The 20,433-nt window shown below is 48.9% G+C and overlaps 1 protein-coding gene across 4 annotated transcripts; it reads right to left on the bottom strand.

Moving 5' to 3' along the window:
* Positions 1-631: 631 nt before the first annotated feature.
* LOC101830905 (leukotriene-B4 omega-hydroxylase 3) lies at positions 632-19,787 on the bottom strand. Of its 4 annotated transcripts, XM_040738132.1 has the most exons (13): positions 12,136-12,181; positions 11,521-11,719; positions 8,942-9,086; positions 6,140-6,193; positions 5,924-6,051; positions 5,629-5,750; positions 4,428-4,698; positions 3,408-3,474; positions 3,101-3,230; positions 1,947-2,098; positions 1,806-1,870; positions 1,550-1,632; positions 632-1,252 (listed from the first exon to the last, which is right to left on the bottom strand). In XM_040738132.1, exons 2-13 carry the CDS (start codon positions 11,716-11,718, stop codon positions 1,075-1,077), a joined length of 1,593 nt encoding a protein of 530 aa, XP_040594066.1. In that variant the 5' UTR covers position 11,719; positions 12,136-12,181; the 3' UTR covers positions 632-1,074. The 4 variants fall into 4 exon arrangements, 3 of the variants coding, with proteins under 3 accessions (XP_040594066.1, XP_012978446.1, XP_040594067.1); XM_013122992.3 differs by lacking the exons at positions 11,521-11,719; positions 12,136-12,181 and adding an exon at positions 18,495-19,787 and having other exon boundaries at positions 1,947-2,080; XM_040738133.1 differs by lacking the exon at positions 12,136-12,181 and having other exon boundaries at positions 1,947-2,080; positions 11,521-11,925.
* Positions 19,788-20,433: the final 646 nt, after the last annotated feature.

The following is a 20,433-nucleotide window of genomic DNA, read 5'->3' as shown; positions in this document are numbered from 1 at the left end:
TCAGATCCCCTGGAGCTGGAGGCAAAGCTGACATGGGTGCTCAGAATCGAGCCCAGATCCTCTGAAAGGGCAGGTAGTGCTCTGACCACTGAGCCATATTCCTAGCCCTCACATCTCACTCTTTATTCATTTATTTTTATTTTAGTTTTTTTTCCAAATCAGGGTTTGTCTGTATAACAGTCCTGGCTGTCCTGTAGACCAGTCTGGCTCGAACTCACAGCCTCCCAAGTGCTGGGATTAAAGGTGTGTGCCACCACCGCTTGGCCTGCATCTCACCTTTTATTTGTTTCCTTGTGTTGGTTTTAAACACAGGGCTTCCCACACTCTCAGCAAGGGTTTTATCGCTAAACTCCCCTCACTGTGAGGGGCATCTCCCAGATACAGCCCTTGTCCATAGTGCTAAAGGAGTGGTCTCCAATGCCCCCAGTACCCATCACCCTCAACCCTTTGCTTTCTGTCTTACTAGGGAAAAGCCTGAAGACATAAACCCAGGAAGAGCCTAACACGATGACCGACAGATTTGCAGTGCCAGCTTGCAAAATCAAGGCAGAGCTTAAAACCAGGAGTTTGAGACTGCTCATGGTGACATAATGAGACCCTAACTTTAAAAAAAAGGCAATAAATGCCAGGCTTTAGGTTTAGGTTTAATAAGCACAGTAATTTAGTGTCCCTCCCCAAAAAAATAATTGCGAGGTGAGAGAAGACAGGTCTACAAATGGTTAGAACAGAGGCCAAAGTAGTGGCAATGAAGCCGAAATAAAGGATTCGCTGCGAGAATCAGAGCTCAAACTTGTCCTTCTTCCTGGACCCTTCCTCTTGCACAGACACCTCCCCTTGGCTTCCTGCGTCCAGAGAATAGTCCAGCTTGGCTGGAGACTGCACCTTCACTGGAAAGACCTTTGGTCAATTAGAGGAAGTCAAGAGTCTTTGGCTCAAACACCAGCCGGTCTCCTTTGCCCATGCAATGTCCCCTGATGGCATTCTGTAAGGCTCAGGTATGGGTGAGAGCTCTGTTTATCCTGGGATCCAAAGAGGTAGCTGGGTGAGTAGGATGGTCCCAGGCCAGGTGTGGAGTCACTTCGTGCCCGTGCTCAGCGGTTCCACCCGCAGCCACAGCCCGCCCTCAGCACGCAGGATCAGCTCTGGCTTCCGGTGGGGCTCCTTGTCATCGGGCAGGACCCGGAAACGCAGCAGTGTCAGTGCCAGGACCACCTTCATCTCGTTCATGGAGAAAGTCTGTCCTATGCAGTTCCTGCGGGAGGGTGGGGACTCTGACTGCGACAGGACCCAACCAGGCACCGTAGGACCCAATCTGACAGGTTCCCTATGGTGCTTGGTCTGCATCTGGAAACTTGCAGCCTCAGCGCCCAATTCAGACCAGGGCGGGACTCTGAGCACAGCGGCAGCCCTTCACCTCCCAAGCCCTATGCTCTAGACCTTTGCAAATCCCTTGAGTACAGGGCAGGAAGGAGACCCAGAACCAGACCATCCCAACTCCCCGCTATTCCCACTGTCAGCCCCAGACCCCACACCATTAACCCAGCCTCACCTGGGTCCTGCTGAGAAAGGAATAAATGCCAGAGGTGACCTATCTTTGACTTTTTCGGGGTCAAAGCGGAAGGGATCATAGACCTGCAGAAGACATTGAGCCAAGGTGGACGGGTGACCTCCCAGGACAACCAGGGACAGAGTCCTAAGCGTTCTGGGGGAAGGTGAGGTCTGGTTTCCTAGGTCAAAGCCAAGCCTCCTCCCCTAGGATCCCTACCACACGATGTAGGGAAATAGGGGCTAAGACAGGCAAGCACCTCAGGGTCCGGCCACACAGATGGGTTGTGATGGATCCCAAAGATGCTGATGAGGCAGATGACACCTAAGGGAGAAGAGGGGGTTGTAAAGACGAGACTGTGCTGCCTACCCATGACCCTCTTCCCCTGTCTTATGGGCACCTTTAGGGATGACCCGGCCATCTGGGAGCCCAGTGTCCTGGGTGCAGCAGCGGGAGATGACAGGGACCGGGGGATGCAGCCGCAGACTCTCCTTGATGCACATGGTCAGGAAGGGCAGCTGGTTGAGGTCGTCCCTAAGGAAACCCTTTGAACTATTACACAAGGAGCAAAAGAGAGGCTGGAAGCCCATGTGTATCAGTGCAGTGTTTTCCCACAATGAAGAAATGAGCCCAAGGGGGACCAAATATGTGGTAAGTGGAACAGTAGAGCATTAGGAAGTGTTCTAAATTAGGACAGCTCTCCTGCCAAGTTGGAACTGTCTGACCAGTCCTTGGCCTGCTCCCTTCTGGGTCTCTGGAACCAAAGGGGAGCTGAATACAAAACTGGGGTGGGGAAGTCATTGTAGGAGGGTTTTCTTAGGGAAGACTGGATGGATCAATGACCCAGGGGCTCCGGGTAGCACGTAGACTATTTTATTTTACTGAGAGAGAGACTCTTCGCATAGCCTTGGCTGTCTTGGAACTTGATATGTAGACCAAGCTGACCAGCAGCTCAGAGGGCCTCCTGCCTCTACCTCCCAAGTGTTGGGGTTAAAGGTGTGTGCCACTGCATCTGGCTATTTTATTTGTTGTATGTGTGCGTGCACGCACATGCGCATGCAGGTCAGGGCTTCAGATCTACTGGAACTGAGTTCCTGGTGGTTGTGAGCTACTAGATGTGGATGCTGGGAACCAAACTGTACAAGAGCAGGAAGTGCTCTTAACAGCTGAGCCATCTCTCTAGACCCAGCACACTTTAGTATCCAAGTTTCACCTATGAGTCCCTGAACTCTAGGTAGGGGAAATCTAGGGTAGGGGAGAAGAATGAACATTCATGGAAGAAAACATCTGTTGGAGGAAAGAGACTAGGGGAAGAGCTTTCCCTGTACATGTGCAAATGTCACCATCTTTTCCTTATGATTATCTCTGTTCTTTCAGCAACACAGATGCTTCTGTTCCAAAGCCAACAACCCTGTCCTTGCTAGCCAGACTTAGTACCAGGTCTCTCCTCTGGGCTCACATGAGCAAATATAGGAGAATCAGCAAAAAGAGTGACTCTCCCAGGTTTGAGGAGAGCCAATGAGAGAGAAATGTGCCAGGAAGACCTAGGCTCACCACTCAATCTCCTGAGGCTCTCGGTCCCTCAGCAGCTCCCGCACCTCCTGCCGGCAGCGCTCCTGGTATTCCGGGTGCCTCGCCAGGTTGTACAGGATCCAGGAGAGCCCACTGGCTGTGGTGTCATGGCCTGAGGGGCAGACAGACAGGCATGGGTCTGTGCTCTGCTTCAGCACTACTGAATGGACAGCACCCAAGTATTGCTGTCCAGGAAAGGATGGGAGAGGGAAGGATTCCATGTCCTCCCAACAAGCCTCAAGATGGAGAAGCTTCTGCCTCGTCCCTAGTCCCACAGTGCGACCCTCACCCTCAAACATGAAGGTGTCAGCCTCTGCTCTGATGTCCTCATCTGACAACTCCTTTCCGTCTTCATCCTGAAAACAAAGCAAGACAGCAGTTCTGCAAATTTGTGTTTAAACTATGACATTATCAAAAGATCCATTGTTCAGCCAAAGGCCACCCATCACTGTATGTCTCCTGGCTATTAGTCCAATCTGAAATTCCCAGGCTTTATTTTTTCTGGTTATCCTGTCTCATGTGGTCCACAGCTGGAGTCAGCAACCCACACATAAATGTCACCATGTTTCTGCTTGACGAGGAATTTCTGAAAAAACAACAGTGACTTGATGTGGAGGGTGAGTGTGTGGCGACTTTCCATGGAAATCAGAAGTAAGGCTTTACTCTAAAGACTTTTACCCAGATTCAAAAGCACTCGTTCCAGGGAATCTTATCTTACCTGTTGAAACATTTGGTTTGCAAATCTATAGACTTTGCCCCGGAGAGAACCTGTTCAACTCCAGAACAAAGTTTTCTGTCTCTCCTTCCTCCTTCCCTCTTTCTTCATTCAGTATTTACCACCTGGAGAGGAACTAGACTCACTTATACAATATTCTACAGGAACCACCAGTGGCAATGCCCCTTCTCTGTGGAGGAAGCCCTCCTGCACATGCAGGTAAATGCTCCCTCTCCTGGACAGGGGGAGCATGGAAAAGCCAGTGCTGCATCCTATTCTGGCCTGTTGCCATGACTGACTAAGGGCTGCTGGGATCATTGATTTGAGGTAGTTGCCAACGTGTGTGTGCGCGTACAGGTATAAATGCCATACAACGATGTATTAACCTGTAAAATGCCCAGGCTCTTCAAAGTTAGAGGCTTGGCAGTCTCCTGAAGTCTGCATTCCAGGATCACGTCTAAAATCTGCCAGTACATGCCACGTCTCAATCAACCCCACACCCCTGCCTGGCTCCACAGTGCCCCCTGTATCAAGCTCACTTTATTTCACCTGACATTGGCCATCGATACCCATCCTGCTGCTTGAGAAGCCCACCTTGATCAGCAGCAACACATCAATGAAATCCAAAGTCTTGGACTCAGCCTTGGTCTTAAGGAAGTCATCCAAACCTTGATCTGGGAGGGTGTGACGCCGCTCCTGGATGACGGCATCGGTGAATTTATGCACCAAGCTGCAGGCCTTACGGAAGCGCATCCCATCAGGGGTGAGATGATACAGCAGGTCCATGTACAGCAGAGGCTGCTGTTGCCTTTTGGCCACTAGAGCACTGAGCTCCAAGATGGCAGCAATATATTCACTGGACTTCCTGCAGGATTTGCACACACACAGCAATTTAAAATATGTGAATCTTGGGCCTCTTACCAGTAGCCAGGAACAGTTTGCCACAGAGACAGAGTGGAATGAGCCCTGAGATTCAGACCTGCTAAGGCTACATAGAAAGACCTTGTCTCAAAATTTTATTTATTTATTTTATTTTATGAGTTTTTCCTGGTGTCCTTGAAGGGCAGAAGAGTGTGTGGGGTCACCTGACCTGCAATTACAGATAGTTGTAAACTTCCATGTGGGTGCTAAGAATCAAACCCAGGTAGTCTGCAAGAGCCATCTCTCTAGCCCCCCCTATAGAATATTTGAGACCATAGAACTTCAAGATGTAGGGTCTAGGGAGGAATTTAGGACATTAGGTATGCTCTTCATGGGGATAGCCTCTCTGTCTGCCTCTTTGTCTGTCTGTCTGTTTCTGGGTGGCATGAGGCATCAGACTCTTTTAACAGGTGCTCCTGGCTGTGTGTTGTACAGACTCAGAACCAATGGGGTGCATGAACTGACCACTGCCTAAGGCTTCTGAAACCACAAGCCAGAACAAGTCGTCCTTCATTTCAGGGTCTCTCAAGCACTTGGTCACATGGTTGGAAATACTATTAATACAAACACCTTCATAGTTTCCCTGGAACCACAGGCCTTACCCTGGCTTTAAGATCTAGCCACTGCTGATCCCTTGAATTTAATTTCCAAGGTGCCTCCCCACTTATATCCTATAAGGTATGCTTGTCATCACCTTTGTGGCTTTACTGAAATAATCCCACCTCCTGGAAGGAAGATGCACTTTCTTCTTTCTCAGGTCTTTCGGGGTTGGCTCTGAACCATCTCCTCCAGGGAGGCCACTCTGATTCCCCTGGTTAGTCCTCCCTCCTTTTGGTTCATGACCCAGGTTCTGAGACCCAGAACAAGGACTCACTCCTGACAGTTGCTGTTAACGCTGAAGACACATTTCTGCAGACTGTCCAGAGTCATAAGGCTGACATGCTCAAACATGTCCAGACGGGTGTTACCTTCAGAGATCAAGTGCTGCCACTTGGCCTGACAGAAGGAGAGAGGATAGGGATTGGACCTTGGCTCCTTGAGACCCTGCCTGATCTCAACCCCCAACCCAGGACCAGTCTCCTCATCTTATGCCCCAGCCACACAAACCCCCGGAATAACCAGCGTTTGGGAAAGAGGGGAGGTTGTGACTCAGGGTACCAGGCACTCACGTGCATGATGTTGGTGCTGTCGTTGAAAACCTTCACATAGGGCTTCAGGATGTTGAAATGGAAGGCGGGTGTCAGCATGCGACGGTGGCGGCTCCACTTGTCACCAGCACTCAGCAAGAGCCCGTCCCCTGATGGAGCAGCCACAGCATTAGGCAAGAGTAGCACCTTTCCCAGGTCCCCAAGGGTGTCCTTTGCCCCTCACCTCCAGATACTCACCCAGCCAAGGTTTCAGGAAGCTGTAGAATATCACATCCTTGAGTGCAACTGCAGCTGACATGAACAAGGACAGTCACGGGTCATGGAGTGGGTGAGGACAGACCATGGGAGGTGGGGGGGATTCCCTTCTGGGAGTCTGCACTTCCCTCCAAAGTCCACATGCCGTGAAAAGAAGCAAGGACAGAGGAAGGGAAATGAAGTTGAAAGTGAGGAAATTGAGGACTAGACCAGACAACATCAGTGTCAGCAGGTAAGGCAAAGGCATGGCTTGACACGTTACATTGTGCTGTAGCACTGCTTCACATGGCTTCTACATAGTCTAACATGTCTGCCATGCCTGTGTCCATCACAACACTCTGGCATTTACTGGAACCTCGGTTCCTGTCATCTAGGCACCCTAGGTATCTGATGTTTCCTGAACAGATACAGGACACACATGGACACATAAGGGCTAGTATGACATGGCATGGCCTTAGCACACTTAACTACCCTGACATCATGACCCCTCATGCTGTAACATGGACCAGAAATTATCTGGCAGACCTCTGTGTATACCTCAGGCAAGCCACTGACAAGATCTGAGAATGGCTGTGCATGGTGATTTGAATAAGAATGTCTCCCAGAGGCTAACGTACAGAGTACCTGTCCCCAGCTGGTGGCACTGTTTAAGGAGGGTGAGCAGGTGCTGCTTTGTTGGATGAAGTACCTCGCTTGCACTGGGTCTTTGGGGGTTCGGGCTCTAGCTACCTCTAGATTGCTCTTTCTTCTCTGTGTTTATGGTTGAGTATGCGATCTCTCAGTTTCCTACTCCTGTCACCATTCCTCCATCAGGATTATGGATTCCTCTGAAAACAATCTAAAATAAACTCTTCCCTCTATGAGTTCTCTTGGGCACGGCGTTTCATTACAACAACAGAAAAGTAATGAAGGCATTGTGGGTTCAGAAAATTAATAAAGGCATTGTGGGTCTTGTAATTTCCAACACTCAAGGGGTTAAAGCAAGAAGAACCAGAGTTTGAGGCTGACCTGGACTGAGCAGCCAAACAGTATCTCCAAAAAACAAAAGCTCCATTAATCTACCAGATTTGGCCCAGATTGTGACCCATTGATCTCACCTGGAGGTTCTTACAGTCTTGCCTTGGATACAACATGGATAAGGCATCCATCATTTCTCAGAAGAACCATGGGTCCCAGACCTCAGATAGCCCCAAAGAGGGCCCAGAGAGGAAAAACAAGATAAGAAGGCCACCTCCAACAGCTTCTAGAACCTGCCATGCCTCAAATATTCAGATCTGAAGTTAAAACCAGACATGACCATTATTATGCATCCCCGTTGGAGCAAATACAAATGCAAAAAGAGATGGATATGTAAATGTAAAGTAGCAACAGCTGTGGCCACACAGATGACATCACATGGTTATGCTCATAACATAAACAGCATGATCAGACTTGACACAGGGCATGTGCAGGTCAGAAAGATACAGGAGCATCATTGCCATTACCCAGCCTGTCTGCCTGATACACATTACCAGCCAGAGGCATCACCGTGTTACGGGTAAGCTGGAGCCAGTGCAGTGTCCACCTGGGGTAAAGAGCGTGGGCTTCATGGAAGTGGGGTGATCTAGATTGGGGAGATGCCTCAGTCGATAAAAGCACTTGCTGTAAGCCTGAAGACCAGAGCCTGGATCCCCCAAACCAGATGTTTGCAGCACATCTCTACAATCACAGTGTTCATACGGCAAGATAGAGCCAGAATCAGGAGGGTTCTCCACCTGCCCCTGAAGCTTGAGGACTATCCAACTAGCATGCATATATGGGAGCGGACTATTAGGAATCCTGTCTCAAACAAGGTGGAAAGTCAAGGTGCCCGCCCTCTAACCCCCACACGTGTGCCCCAGCATATGCTTGCCTGCGCTACACACACACACACACACACACACACACACACACACACACACACATGCTCTCTCACAAATATTTTAAAAAGTAAAGTGGGGTAAGATGCTCAAGTCCCAGGGCTTAATTGTCATAGTTTGGCAGCCAGAGAGCATCAGGCCCACGGCCTGGCAAGGGACAGAGCTGTGGTGATACTTCTCTTTCCCTTCTTAGCCTGGCCTGTCCCAAGATGGAAGATGAAAACGCAGGAGAAGGGGGCTAGGCTGTGATGGGTGTCCTGGAGGAGATTTCTGGGCCCTGACAAGACACCAATCCACATAAGGTGATCAACCAATGGGGCGGGGTGGAAAGATCAACTCAGCAGGGTTCAGTGGTAGGGAAAGCACAGAGCAGATTCTCTAGTGGCCACAGTCTTCTCATTGCTCTGAAGCTAGGGAAGCTTTTTCTGGTTGGAGGCCTTGACCTCAGATGTTTCTGATGCCCACTGAGCCACCTGGCCATGCCTTCAACATTCCTGCTCATGCCCATAGACACGGCTTGAACAACTCCTCCTCCAGGGAGCCTTTGCACATATTCTAGCAGAGTCCACACCTCTCCACATGGCTGTCAGGACCCCTGTCCTGCTGACAACACATGCTTAAGGATGTCCCTGTCAAGCTCTGTCTCAAGAATGGACTTCCCATAGGACCTTGGGTTGAAGACAACTGGGGACCCAGAAAAGCCCAGGACACCAAGATCCAGGTGGGTGCAGAAAGTAGAGCATTTGGGAGCTGGTGAAACCATGAAGAGAAGAGAGAGGCTGTCGGAGAAGACAGGGGGAGCTGGACCACCGCAGGAGCCACACAGAAGTACGTAGCTAGGGACTGGGGAAACCCTCGGGTTCCCACCACCGGCTCCCACGGGTACCTGAGGCATTGAGGACAGATCTGACGATGTCAGAGTGGCACAGGGTGATGATGGGGAACATTGGGCCCATCCACATCATAAAGCCCTGAGGGTAGGTGACCACCAACTGAGTCAGTCTCTTCATGCCCTGCTCGGTAGGAGATACCTGCAAGCAATAAAGGAACAGTCACCTCCTGAGGAGGTTTATAGCAGGGATTGAGTTGTCTGGGTTAAGGGATGCCCAGCTAGGGATGCTCGTGACCTCTGGGTGTGTTTGTGTTGGTATTTCAAGAGGAATTATTGTCTGCATCAACGGACAGTGTGGACAACACCATCAAACCCACTGAAGATCCAGATACACTAGGCAGAGAAGGAGAATATTTAGTCCCTTTTCCAGAGCTGGGACACCTTTCTTCTTCTGCCATCAGATGTCAACTTCAGGTCCTTGAGATGTTGAGCTCCAGTGTTGTGAGTCTTTCTCTGTCCCACCTGCCAGCTCCCAAATCACGACATAGAAACGTACTATTAATTATGAAAGCTCAGTCAATAGCTTAGGCTTGTTTCTAATGAGCTCCTATAACTTAAATTAACCTATTTCTATTCATTTACTTTCTGCCTCATGGTTTTATTGCCTCATATCTGTTGTGCCCATTCTACTTGCTCTGTGTTCCCTGTCACTACCTTCTTCTTCCCAGCATCCTCTCTGTCCCCCAAATCCTGCCTGACTATTGGCCATTCAGCTTTGTTTGTTTTTTGAGACAGGGTGTCCTCTGTGTTGGAGCTCTGAATGTCCCGGAACTTGCTTTGTAGGCCAGGCTGGCTTCAAACTTGAAGAGATCTGCCTGCCTTTGCCTCCCAAGTGCTGAGAATAAAGGTGTGAGCTATCCAGTGGTCATTCAGCTTTTTATTAAGCCAATCTGAGTGACACATCTTCACAGTGTACAAGGATTATTGCACAACTCTCCAGTATTTACACCTGAGCCCCTATACACCCTTGGGTTCTCACACTGTTGTTCCAAGACTGAGTTGGTCACAGCCCAGATTTCTGTTTGCAGATGGCATGCTGAGGTACTCCTCCATCTCCATAAATACATAAGTCAATTCACATAATGCAGTGTACCCCCTCTCTCTTCTACTTTACATATGTGTATAGTTTCGTATGTGTGTATACATGACTGTAGAAACATGGTCATATGCTGCATAATGATGTTTTGGCAAAGACAGACTGCACAGATGAACTTATTTCTCATGACTTCAATGAAAGTAAAATATCTCTGTAGCCTTTTATTTTTCCTATCCATTTCTATGTTTAGAAACATTCAAATGCATAAATACTATGGCATAACAAATTATACACAACGTTCAGGATAGCACCACAATGTACAGATTTGTATATCTGAACAACAATCGGTACCATAGAGACTAGGTGTACAGTAAACTACACTTAGTAGGTTTGTGTCAGTAGACTCTGATGTCAGCACAATGACAATACCACTTTTGGACAAACTTCTCAGAATGTCCTCATTACTCCTTGATCTCTCTCTCTCTCTCTCTCTCTCTCTCTCTCTCTCTGTGTGTGTGTGTGTGTGTGTGTGTGTGTGTGTGTGTACCCTTTGTTCCACATCTCCAGAAAACCATAACTAAGCCACTTTCCCAGGAGCATCAGCAGGTCCCTTCTGCAGCTGGAAGTGACACAGCTTCTGTCATAAGTGAACCTATGTCTAGATTTTACAGGGATGAAGGGAACCCTTGCCTCTTTCTGTTTTGTTGCTCCCAGAAACATGTCCAAGGCCCAAGTGTCCATTCCAGGCCTAGTGGAAAAGTTAGGTTATGTTCCCATGACCTTACGTGGTCTCTAGTTCTTCCTCTGGACAAAGGGCCACACACCAGGCACCTCCAGCCTTGGCAGGGGAGCAGCACCATTATGATAACAGCCCCCACTCATCAACATCAGCTGCCCACCAACCTCAGAGCATCCCCAACCTCTGTGCACAGCCCACACTGAGCTATTTACTGGTGAAGCCACCTAAATGGGAGATCAGACGGGAGCCAAAAGTCCAAAGGGTGGGGTCAAGGGTGGGGTCAAGGAAGGTCCATGGGAGGGGGAGTGGGTAAAGGGCAGGGTCAAAGAAGTCCATGGCAGGGTGAGCTGACAGACAGCTTTTATCTAGGTCTATCTTAGGGAAGAGCATGATAAGGAGGAAGTGGCCCAGGGAGGGAGCTGGGGAGGGAGCTCTGCCCAGCTGTTCTCTGCCTGTGTGTGGTTAGGGAGAGAGATCAAAGATCAATACTAGAGAACAGTAAGACAGAGATAGGCTCACATAAGACACTGTCCCAGTCCCCGAGGAGGCCTAGAGTCCAACAAGATGACACTGAGGAAACATCAGGGTCTTCACTCTGTACATCTCATCGTGAGACCTTCTTAGCATCTCCAGTGTGAAGAGGATAGTTGAAATGCCAGGGCAGACTGGCGTGGGAGCACAGGGAAACGAGAAGGCAAGGCATACCCACCATCATCAGCTAACCCACCCCATCAGTCTGAGCCCCATTCTTGGGGCTCATCCACTCCATCACCCCACCCATCATGACGCTACACTTACCATGCCCACATGACCCATAAGCCAGTTCTGTTTGGGGGGCTGAGGGAAACCACGGAGGCGACGATAATTCCCACGGGCAGCATAGATCTGGGTCAGAACTCGGGCCAGGAGCCAGAGCGCCCCAACTAGCAGCATGAGCTGCCATGGGGAGGCCACTTCAGGTGCCAGTCCCAGCCAGGCCAGGCTCAGCTGTGACATCCTGCCGGGTAGGTAAACACACAGTGGATAATTGAGGTGCAGGAAAAAGACAGGAATCTCCAGAGACACTGGATAGAGGACAGAGCAGGAAGGAGGAGTGAGATCCAGGGAAACGCAGGGGAAGAGGCTAGAAGAGTGGAGAAGGAAATGAGGAAGGGGAGGAGGAGATGGTGACGAGGGGGAGGATCAGGGTAAGCAAAATGTACAGGAGGAGAGAGATTGATCTACATTAAGACCTCCCTAAATTATGCAAAAGTAACCGTGGGTTTAGTTATTCAGAAACTACCATCCCCAAGGCCAGCTGGCTTTCTGCCCTGCTCTGGCCTTGGGTTGTACCCTCCCTGTCCCAGACTAGGTCTCTACAATATCAACACCCCCAGCCTGGCACCTGTTCTCAGGAACAACAATCTAGCATACCTTCCCTCTCCTCTTCTGGGACTCTTGTCCCTGACTTCTGGATGCTGGGAGGCTTGGCCGTTCTAAAGCAGCCAATCCCTGCCAAGCCTGCGGTCTCCTCCTTGCCCGGGAAAGTGGCCAAGATGGGGGTAGAATCAGCCTGATGCAGACAGGAATCATCATAGGCTGGGAAAACGCAGACACCTGAATCCAACGACCATTGCAGGGTGAGGTTGATGCTGCGTTACGTATTTCCAGCATCCCTGCTCCTCCACGGACATGGTACACTAAGTAAAAAGGTAACTTGGGAATCCACAAGCTGGGAGATAAATCTAAGCAGTCTGGTCCCAACCACCTCGGGAGCTGCTGTCCAATGGGCTGTGAGGATGGCAAGCAGCATTTTTTCAGTACCTTCATATAAGAAGGTTATGGGACTGAAGAGTCTGCCCACCAGCTAGCCGCTCAGCCTGGTGGAGTTCAAGTCCTGTCCTCTCAGCAGAAACAAGACTTTCCAGCGCAGAAACAAAGAATGAACCCCAATTGGGGTTTCCAGGTCCAAAACCAGGTATCAAGAATTCAGCCGAGACTGAGATGGGTAGAGCTGGGATGAGCAGAGTTGTCGTGTGGGGGTGAGAGAGACCCTGAACAGAGGGGATCCAGGGAAAGGTAGATGTGTGTGTGTGTGTGTGTGTGTGTGTGTGTACACGAGTGTCTGTGTCTGTGTCCCTGTGATGAAGACAGGGATGGGTATAAAGATTTCACTAGACCCAAGATAAATGATAAATGGGTGTTTATTGGAACACTTACACAGAAAATATAAAGAACCGTGGGAGTGCTCTCTGCCCCTCATATGTATACCAGCAGAAGCCAGAAGAAGACAGCTGCTCCCCTGTAGCTGGTGTTCAGGTGGTTGTGGACCACCTGACATGGGTGTTAGGAAATGGTTCTCCGGAAGAGCGACAGGCATTCTTAACTGCTGAGCCATCTCTCTGGTTCCCTTCATTCCTTTCCCTTCCTTCCTTCCTTCCTTCCTTCCTTCCTTCCTTCCTTCCTTCCTTCCTTCCTTCCTCCCTCCCTCCCTTCCTTCCTTCCTTTCTTCTTTCTTTTCTTTATTTTCTTTCTTTTTTATTTTTTTCAGACAGGGTTTCTCTGTGTAACTTGTTCTACAGACCATGCTGGTCTTACACAAAGGTCCACTGGCCTCTGCTTCCCAAATGCTGGAATTAAAGCTATGCACCACCACACCCAGCCCACCTCCTTCCTTTTCTAAAATGGAGCCCAAGTACTGCTTTAATTAATATTCACTCTTCTATATGATCATAATTTGTGTATTTTGCTGTTTTGAGACAGTATTTTATGCTAACTTAAGGTTCTAAACCTCTCAATTCCAGTCCTAAGTGGAATTACAGGTGTGCTCCAGAATTCTCAGTTGATACAGACTAGGAGATCAAACCAAGGGCCCTCTTTTTTATTTTTAATTGAATTATATGTTCATTGGTGTTTTGCCTGTATATATGTCTGTGTGAGGATGCCAGAAGCCCTGGAACAGGAGTCACAGACACTCGTGAGCTGTGATGATAAATGGGTTGCTGGGATTTGAACCTGGGTCCTCTGGAAGAACAGTCAGTGCTCTTAACTGCTGAGCTATCTCTCCACCCCATCCTCTTCAATGCTAGGGCATGCACTCTATAAACTGGACTATAACCCCAGGCTTCTAATTTATAGTTTTAGAAAAGCTCAGAGAGGAACAAGGACCCCCAGGAACAGTGGACAGGAACAGCTACTACTTGGGCTAGGGACAGAGAAAATAAGAGGGATACTCAAGGAAATGCATGGCAAGGGATGAGAAGGGGACAGAAGACAACGAGGAGGAAGAGGAGATTAATCTGTGAAGACATGGAAAAGAGAGACAGGACAACTCCAGACCTGTCTCAGTTGCCTAGAAATCCCCATCTCCTGGACCACCTGCTCCCTGCAGCTTTGGGAGTGTTCGACCCATCCTGAGCCAGGACCCTAGAGCCCCACCAGCATCAGCTTGGTACCTTCTTGTGCGTTCCCACAACCCCCTCTACCCTGTTTTGGGATATCTCTGTTCCTTGATCCTGACCTGGGGTAGGGGTCATGTTATGAGTGGCAGGGTTGAACTGGACCAATCAATAGATTCCAGACCTAGTTGCCTGCTCCTAGCTTGGGAAGGTGGCCAAGATGTGGGGGCAGGGCCGGCCTTGTTTAAAGGTAAAGCAATCAGAGCTGTAAAGCACTTGATCCTTAGAACCTGGGCACTCCCTTCTGGGATAAGGGACACGAATGGAGGTGTGGACAATGGTGATCCTGAGTTACCACATGTCCAGCCCCCATGCCCTTGTAAGAACAGGATACATTAGGCAGAAGAACAGAATTTCAGAGGCCAGGAGACCAGGATCAGGTCATCCTGGCCCCAGGGCAGCTTGCAAGGTGGAAGGATGGTGTCCAACATTTCTTGGTGTGGAACTAAGATTTTGTGATGCTCCTGCTGACAACCTCACAGCCTGGGAAAGTTCACGGACTTCCTCTAAGGCTTAGCGTCTAATCAGACCAGGGTCCAGGTGAAAAGGATCAGGGATAAGGAGCCCAGCCCTGCTGGAGATTACCCAGGTCAGGTTGCACAGATAAAGAGCGTAGAATGCCAGAATGTGACCGGGGGTGGGCTGAGCTCCAAGGGGGGTGACAGCACCTGTGGGGCAGGACTGGAAAGGGTTCTGAGAAGATGGGGCCCACATAGGGGAGGGCAGAACAAGGGGGCCCTGAGTGAGTCCTCTTCCTACACTACCTTTCTGGGATTTTTCTTTTTCAGACAGTTTCTCTGTGTAGCTATGGCTGTCCTGGAACTTGTTCCAGGGGATGGACAGCTCTCTTGACTGCCGGTCTCACAGCTGGGGAGTGAGATGTCCATTGAGTCTTCGAGGAGGAAAATGGAGGGCCAAGAAGGAGGAGTGAAGGAAGAGTAATTACTGGGGAGCTGCCGTGAGCAAGTCCTGCGTGCCGAGAGTGTAGCGTGTGTAGGGGAATGTCTTGGTCAGGGTTTCTACTGCTGTCACAGAACACCATGACCAAAAGCAAGCTGGGGGGAAAGTGTTTATTTGGCTCACACGTCCATATTGTTCTTCGTTTTTGGAGGAAGTCAGGACAGGGACTCACACAGGGCAGGGTCCTGGAGGCAGGAGCTGATGCAGAGGCCATGGAGGGTGCTGCTCACTGGCTTGCTCCCCATGGCTGGCTCAGCTGTTTTCTTATAGAGCCCAGGACCAGCAGCCCAGGGATGGCCACACCCACCATGGGCTGGGCCCTTCCCCATTGATCACTAATTGAGAAAATGCCTTACATCTGGATCTCATGGAGGCATTTCCTCAGCTGAGGATCCCTCCTCTCTGATGACTCTAGCTTGTGTCAAGGTGACACATCTAAACTAGCGGTACAGGAAAGTACAACACTGTGCAGGCTCTTCTCCACAAAATGAGCTTACTGCACACTGGGTGGCTGTGGTGCTTAATCTTGGTTGCCAGCTTGAATGGATCTGGAATCAACTAAGAGGCACTGCTCTGGACAGGCTTATGAAGCTATTTCCCGGAAAGATGAACTGGAGCAGAAAACCCTCCCCTAGAAGGCAGGACCTCCCGACTGCAGCCCCCATATAAAGAGGTCTGGAGGAAAAAAATGGTGTTTTTTTTCCTGCCCACTTTCACTCCTTGCTGGTAAGCAGATCTACTTTGAATCTGCCACCATTTGCAGACACTGGAATCTAGATTTGCCATTTTCCCAATGTGGACTGGAGACCAGTGATTCTTCAGGTATCCTCCAAGTTTCAAACTGCTGAGACGAGGCATCTGGCTCCATGGACTGAACAAGAAGAAGGTTCTCAACTTCACCATACAGACATCTCAACCTCTCCACTATACAGACTCAGCCAAGAATTGAGTATGCATGCTTACACACCCCTTAGTAATGTATTATCATTGTACCGGCTCTGCCTCTCTAAAGGACTGTGATGCCTTGATGGTATAAAGTGTCTATTCTTGCATGCAGGCCACCTCAGGTTTTCCAACCATGCACTCCTCAGCAGTCTGGGCCAGAGTCCTGGATGTCACGTGGGGAGACACAAGTGATGGCATCCAGAGGAGAGAAGATGCCCATTTAATAGAAGAGCTAGCTGCTGCTCAGGGAGGACAAGCCCCTAGCCCAGACCACGTGATCCCCTTTGACCCACCCTAGAACCTGTCCAAGGCTCTGTGATTGGTCCCAGAAAGCAAGTGCTCAAATAGTGAGACCCCTAGCAGAACTGCTATGAGGGAAAGGGTTGGGGGGAGAGTCAGGGCTCCTGATGCTGTAGGATGTTAGGAACCGCCTCACATCTCTCTACCTGCCTCATTCAGTTCAGTCAGCAAGAACAGCAGGAGTGTCTCAAGAACCCTCAAAAGGTATGTGCCCTTCCCAGAATCCCCACTGCAGCCAAGGACACACACATTTAACCCATGAAGATGTCTCCTTCGTGCCTACTGTCCTCAAACTGTCCTATAGAGGGAGCAGTCCCACACTAGCCCAGCAGAAGCAGGCACTAGAGTCTTTGAGGAATTACAGTCATCTGCAGCAGTTCCAGAGACCCACTAACCTCCATCTCCCAACTCATCATGAGCATTGTGATACTAGGCAGAGTCGTCAAAGCCTCTTCAGAAAAGGAAATGAAACAATGTAGCACACAGGTTACTCTATGAAATAATTTGCTCCATCATACAGGAGTATTTCCTGGTGAAAAGAATGTTTGGTTTGTTTCTATTTGTTTGTTTTTGTTTTTGTTGTTTCTAGACAGGGTTTCTCTGTGGAACAGTCCCAGCTGTCCTGAAACTCACTCTGTAGACCAGGCTGGCCTTGAACTCACTGCCTTGAACTTAACTGAGATCTACCTGACTCTGCCTCCCAAGTGCTGGGATTAAAGGCGTGCGCCACCACTGCCCAGCAAAAAAGAATATTTTTTTAAAGCTGATGGGCACCATAAAAAGTGTACTCAGTTGTACAAAATATGTGTAAGACATCTGTGATGAAAACCCCAGGGCACTGATGAAAGTCAAGGAGATCCAAACACATGGAGAGACATACAATGCTCATTGATGAGTCAACAATGTTAAAATGCTGATTTCCTTCAAACTGACCTATTGATTTAAAACAAATCCCAGTTCAAATTGATTGAACAAAATCCCAGCAGCACTCTTTGCAGGAGTAGACACACTGATTATAAGATTAATTTTGAAATAGGGTCTCACCGCATATGTCAAAGTTTTCTGGAACGCCCCAGATCCACCCGCCTCTGCCTCCCAAGTACTAGGATCTAAGTGTGCACCACCATGTTCATCTGATTATGAAATTTATATGAAAACCCAAATGGCACAGAATGGCAAACCTTATTTGAAAATGAAAATGTAATTGAAGAATCCCTATTGCTCCCTTCAAAACACACTATACGGTTATCAGAGTCACAGGGCTGGAGAGACAGCTCAGCAGGTAAGAGCGCTCGCTGCTATGCAGAGGACCAAGGTTCTACTCGGAGGATCACCATATCAGCTCACAGCTGCTTGTAACTTTAGTTACAATGGATCCAATGCCCTCTTCTGGATTCTGTGGGCATCTATGCTTACACATGCAGTGCACTAATGCACATGAAATAAAAAGAAGTTGGTTTTTTGTTTTTTTTTTTTAGTCAGGATCCCTCTATGTGGTTCTGGCTGTTCTGGAACTTGCTATGTAGGCCAGGCTACCCTTGAATTTACGAGTTTCACTTGCCTCAGTTTCCTGATTGCTAAGATAAAGGCTTGCACCTGTCATAAATAAATGGTCAGCCTTAAAAACATACATACAAGTAACTCTCCAGACTGAGCAGGTTATATTTAGGAACATGTATGTGCATACTTACACATTTATGCACACAGTAACAATAAAAGAGAGGCCATGAATTTGAAGGAGGGTGGGCAAGGATATATGGGAGGGTTTGGAAGGAATGGAAGGGAGAAATGTTATAACTACATTATAATCTCAAATAAATAAATAAACAAACATCATGGGAACAATGAGTATGGTGGCCAAAAGCTAACTGTTGTAGTTACTGAAACAGTCCACCTAGCGACAACTGAAATATCCATTTCCTATTCTCCTCCCAAAGGCTGCACCACAACATTCCTAAGGGAATCTAACCCAGAGTTCACCCGTCCCTTCTATTTAGTCTTTCCTGTTGTGCGATGCTCCCTTCAGGTTCCGAGGTGGGTGGTTGTGGTCTAAAAGTATAAAGTCAAAGGTCTCCCTAACACAGCCAAGAGAGGAATCACCAGTGTAGTAAGACCCTGTAAAAATCTCACTTGAGGGGCTGTGGAGCGGCTGAGCAGGGAAGCCAAACCTGCTGGAGTCTCCGCAGCGACTCTGACTCCCTCGGAGCTCTCCTCTGACCTCCACATACGCACTGTGGCACATGCACCCCGTGTTGTCTTTGCTGCAGCTTTGGGTGATGAAACGCGATCCACCAGACTCAACAGACCCACGTGGAGTTTATTGGGAAAGGGAGCAAAGGGAGGGGTAGGTGTGAACCAATCGGGAGCAGAAATGGAAAGAGAGAAAGGTGTTCGCCTATAAGGGGAGCTGTTTGTAAGGAGAGTCTCAGCTGTTGGGGCCATTGAAACTGGATGGAGTCATGGAGCTGCCGTTGGCCCAGCTCTGCGAGGTCGCAGTTCCTCATGGTTTCTGCACGCAGAGTCCTTAGGCAGCCACCTAATGCATGCAACCTTTGACAGTCTTTGAGCTGTCAGGGAGGGGCCATCACCTGTCAAAGATAGATCCCTGGGCGAGGGAAGGTCGCCTGGAGAAGAGCAATCCTGGGGCAGGGAGAAAGTTGGAGGATACAGAGGCCTTCGACTAGGAAAGACTCCCTAAGGAGAAGGCCCAGGCCCAGGAGAGGGCTGGCATGGAGTGACAGGAGGGCAGTAAGGAAAACCATTGGGGCAGGAGAAGGAGAGGACCCGGGGACAGGGAGAAGCCAGGATGTCCACCACACACACACAAAATGAATAAGTAAATGGAGTTTAAACTAAAATAACTGCCAGGAGTGGAGGCACACAACTTAACCCTAACACCAGGGAGGCAGAGATGGATACATCTCTATGAGTTCGGGGCCAGCCTGGTCTCCATAGCAAGCACCAAGCCAGTGACACCCTGTCTCAAATAATTGTAAACAAACAAATAATGTCACGTGAGACTTGTTTCAATTCACAGTAAGCTAAGTCATTTGGGCTATGTTTCTGGCTGTTTGCAGCTCTCAATCCTGAATATTTTCCCAGTTCTTTAAGTGAATACATGGCATGAAAAGATAACAGTTAGGCGTCAGATGGGAGTTTGGCTCAGTTGGGGAGTATGTGTTAAACTGTCCCCCTTAAAAAGCAAAAGAAAACATAAAAAATAATTTAGGTGAGGGTAGAAAACTAAAAATAAAATAGACTTGACATAGACTTTTGCTCTGAAGCCATTTCTCACATTAGAAAAGGAAAAAAAACTATTTATTTATTTTGGTTTTCAAGACAGGGCTTCCCCTGTTTAACAGCCCTGGCTGTCCTGGAACTCACTCTGTAGACCAGGCTGGCCTCGAACTCACAGAGGTCTGCCTGCCTCTGCCTCCCGAGTGCTGGCATTAAAGGTGTGCGCCACCACTCCTCAGCAAAAGTATTTATTTTAAATGTTTTTGAGGCAGTGCCTCCTGTATCCCAGGCTGACTTGGAACTTGTGTAGCCGAGGATGACCGCAAATTTCTGATCTTCCTGCCTCCATTTCTCAAGGGCTAAATTTTAGACTTGTAACGCCCTGTCCAGATTATGGAATGTTGGGGATGGAACCCAGGACTTCCTGCATGCTAGGCAACCATTCTACCAACAGACTTCCGCCCTCTTCGAGACTGTATGTCTCAAAGGCTGACCTCAACCATTGGTCTCTAGCAACCCTCTGCTTCAGCCTCCCAAATACTGGCAGGATAGGCATGTGCCACCATGACCAACTGAAACTCTGGGTTTTATGTTTTTTTAAACTAAGCATGTCAGTTAGCCTAGAGCAAAAGCCAAGACCTAACTTTTTTCCTAAGGCTTATTTTATTTATTATGTATACAGTGTATTATGTATACTGCATGTTTACCTACATGCCAGAAGAGGGCATCAGATCTCACTACAGATGGTTGTGAGCCCTCATGTAAGTTACTGGGAATTGAACTCAGGACCTCTGGAAATGCAGCCAGTGCTCTTAACCTCTGAGCCATCTCT

The sequence above is a fragment of the Mesocricetus auratus genome, unplaced genomic scaffold (genome assembly GCF_017639785.1).
Source record: "Mesocricetus auratus isolate SY011 unplaced genomic scaffold, BCM_Maur_2.0 Super-Scaffold_100676, whole genome shotgun sequence".
Lineage (NCBI taxonomy): Eukaryota > Metazoa > Chordata > Mammalia > Rodentia > Cricetidae > Mesocricetus > Mesocricetus auratus.
Note: the sequence above shows the minus strand (reverse complement) of the source record. Positions and strands in the feature narration are given on the sequence as shown.

Coding starts and splice junctions, on each gene's coding strand:
- LOC101830905 (XM_013122992.3), bottom strand. CDS start 18,806: ATGGCCCCAACAGCTGAGACTCTCCTTACAAACAGCTCCCCTTATAGG. Junction 6,052..6,139: donor CTTCCTGAAACCTTGGCTGG/GTGAGTATCTGG, acceptor CTGCTCCATCAG/GGGACGGGCTCTTGCTGAGT. Junction 3,475..4,427: donor ATGTGTTGCTGCTGATCAAG/GTGGGCTTCTCA, acceptor CTTTGTTTTCAG/GATGAAGACGGAAAGGAGTT.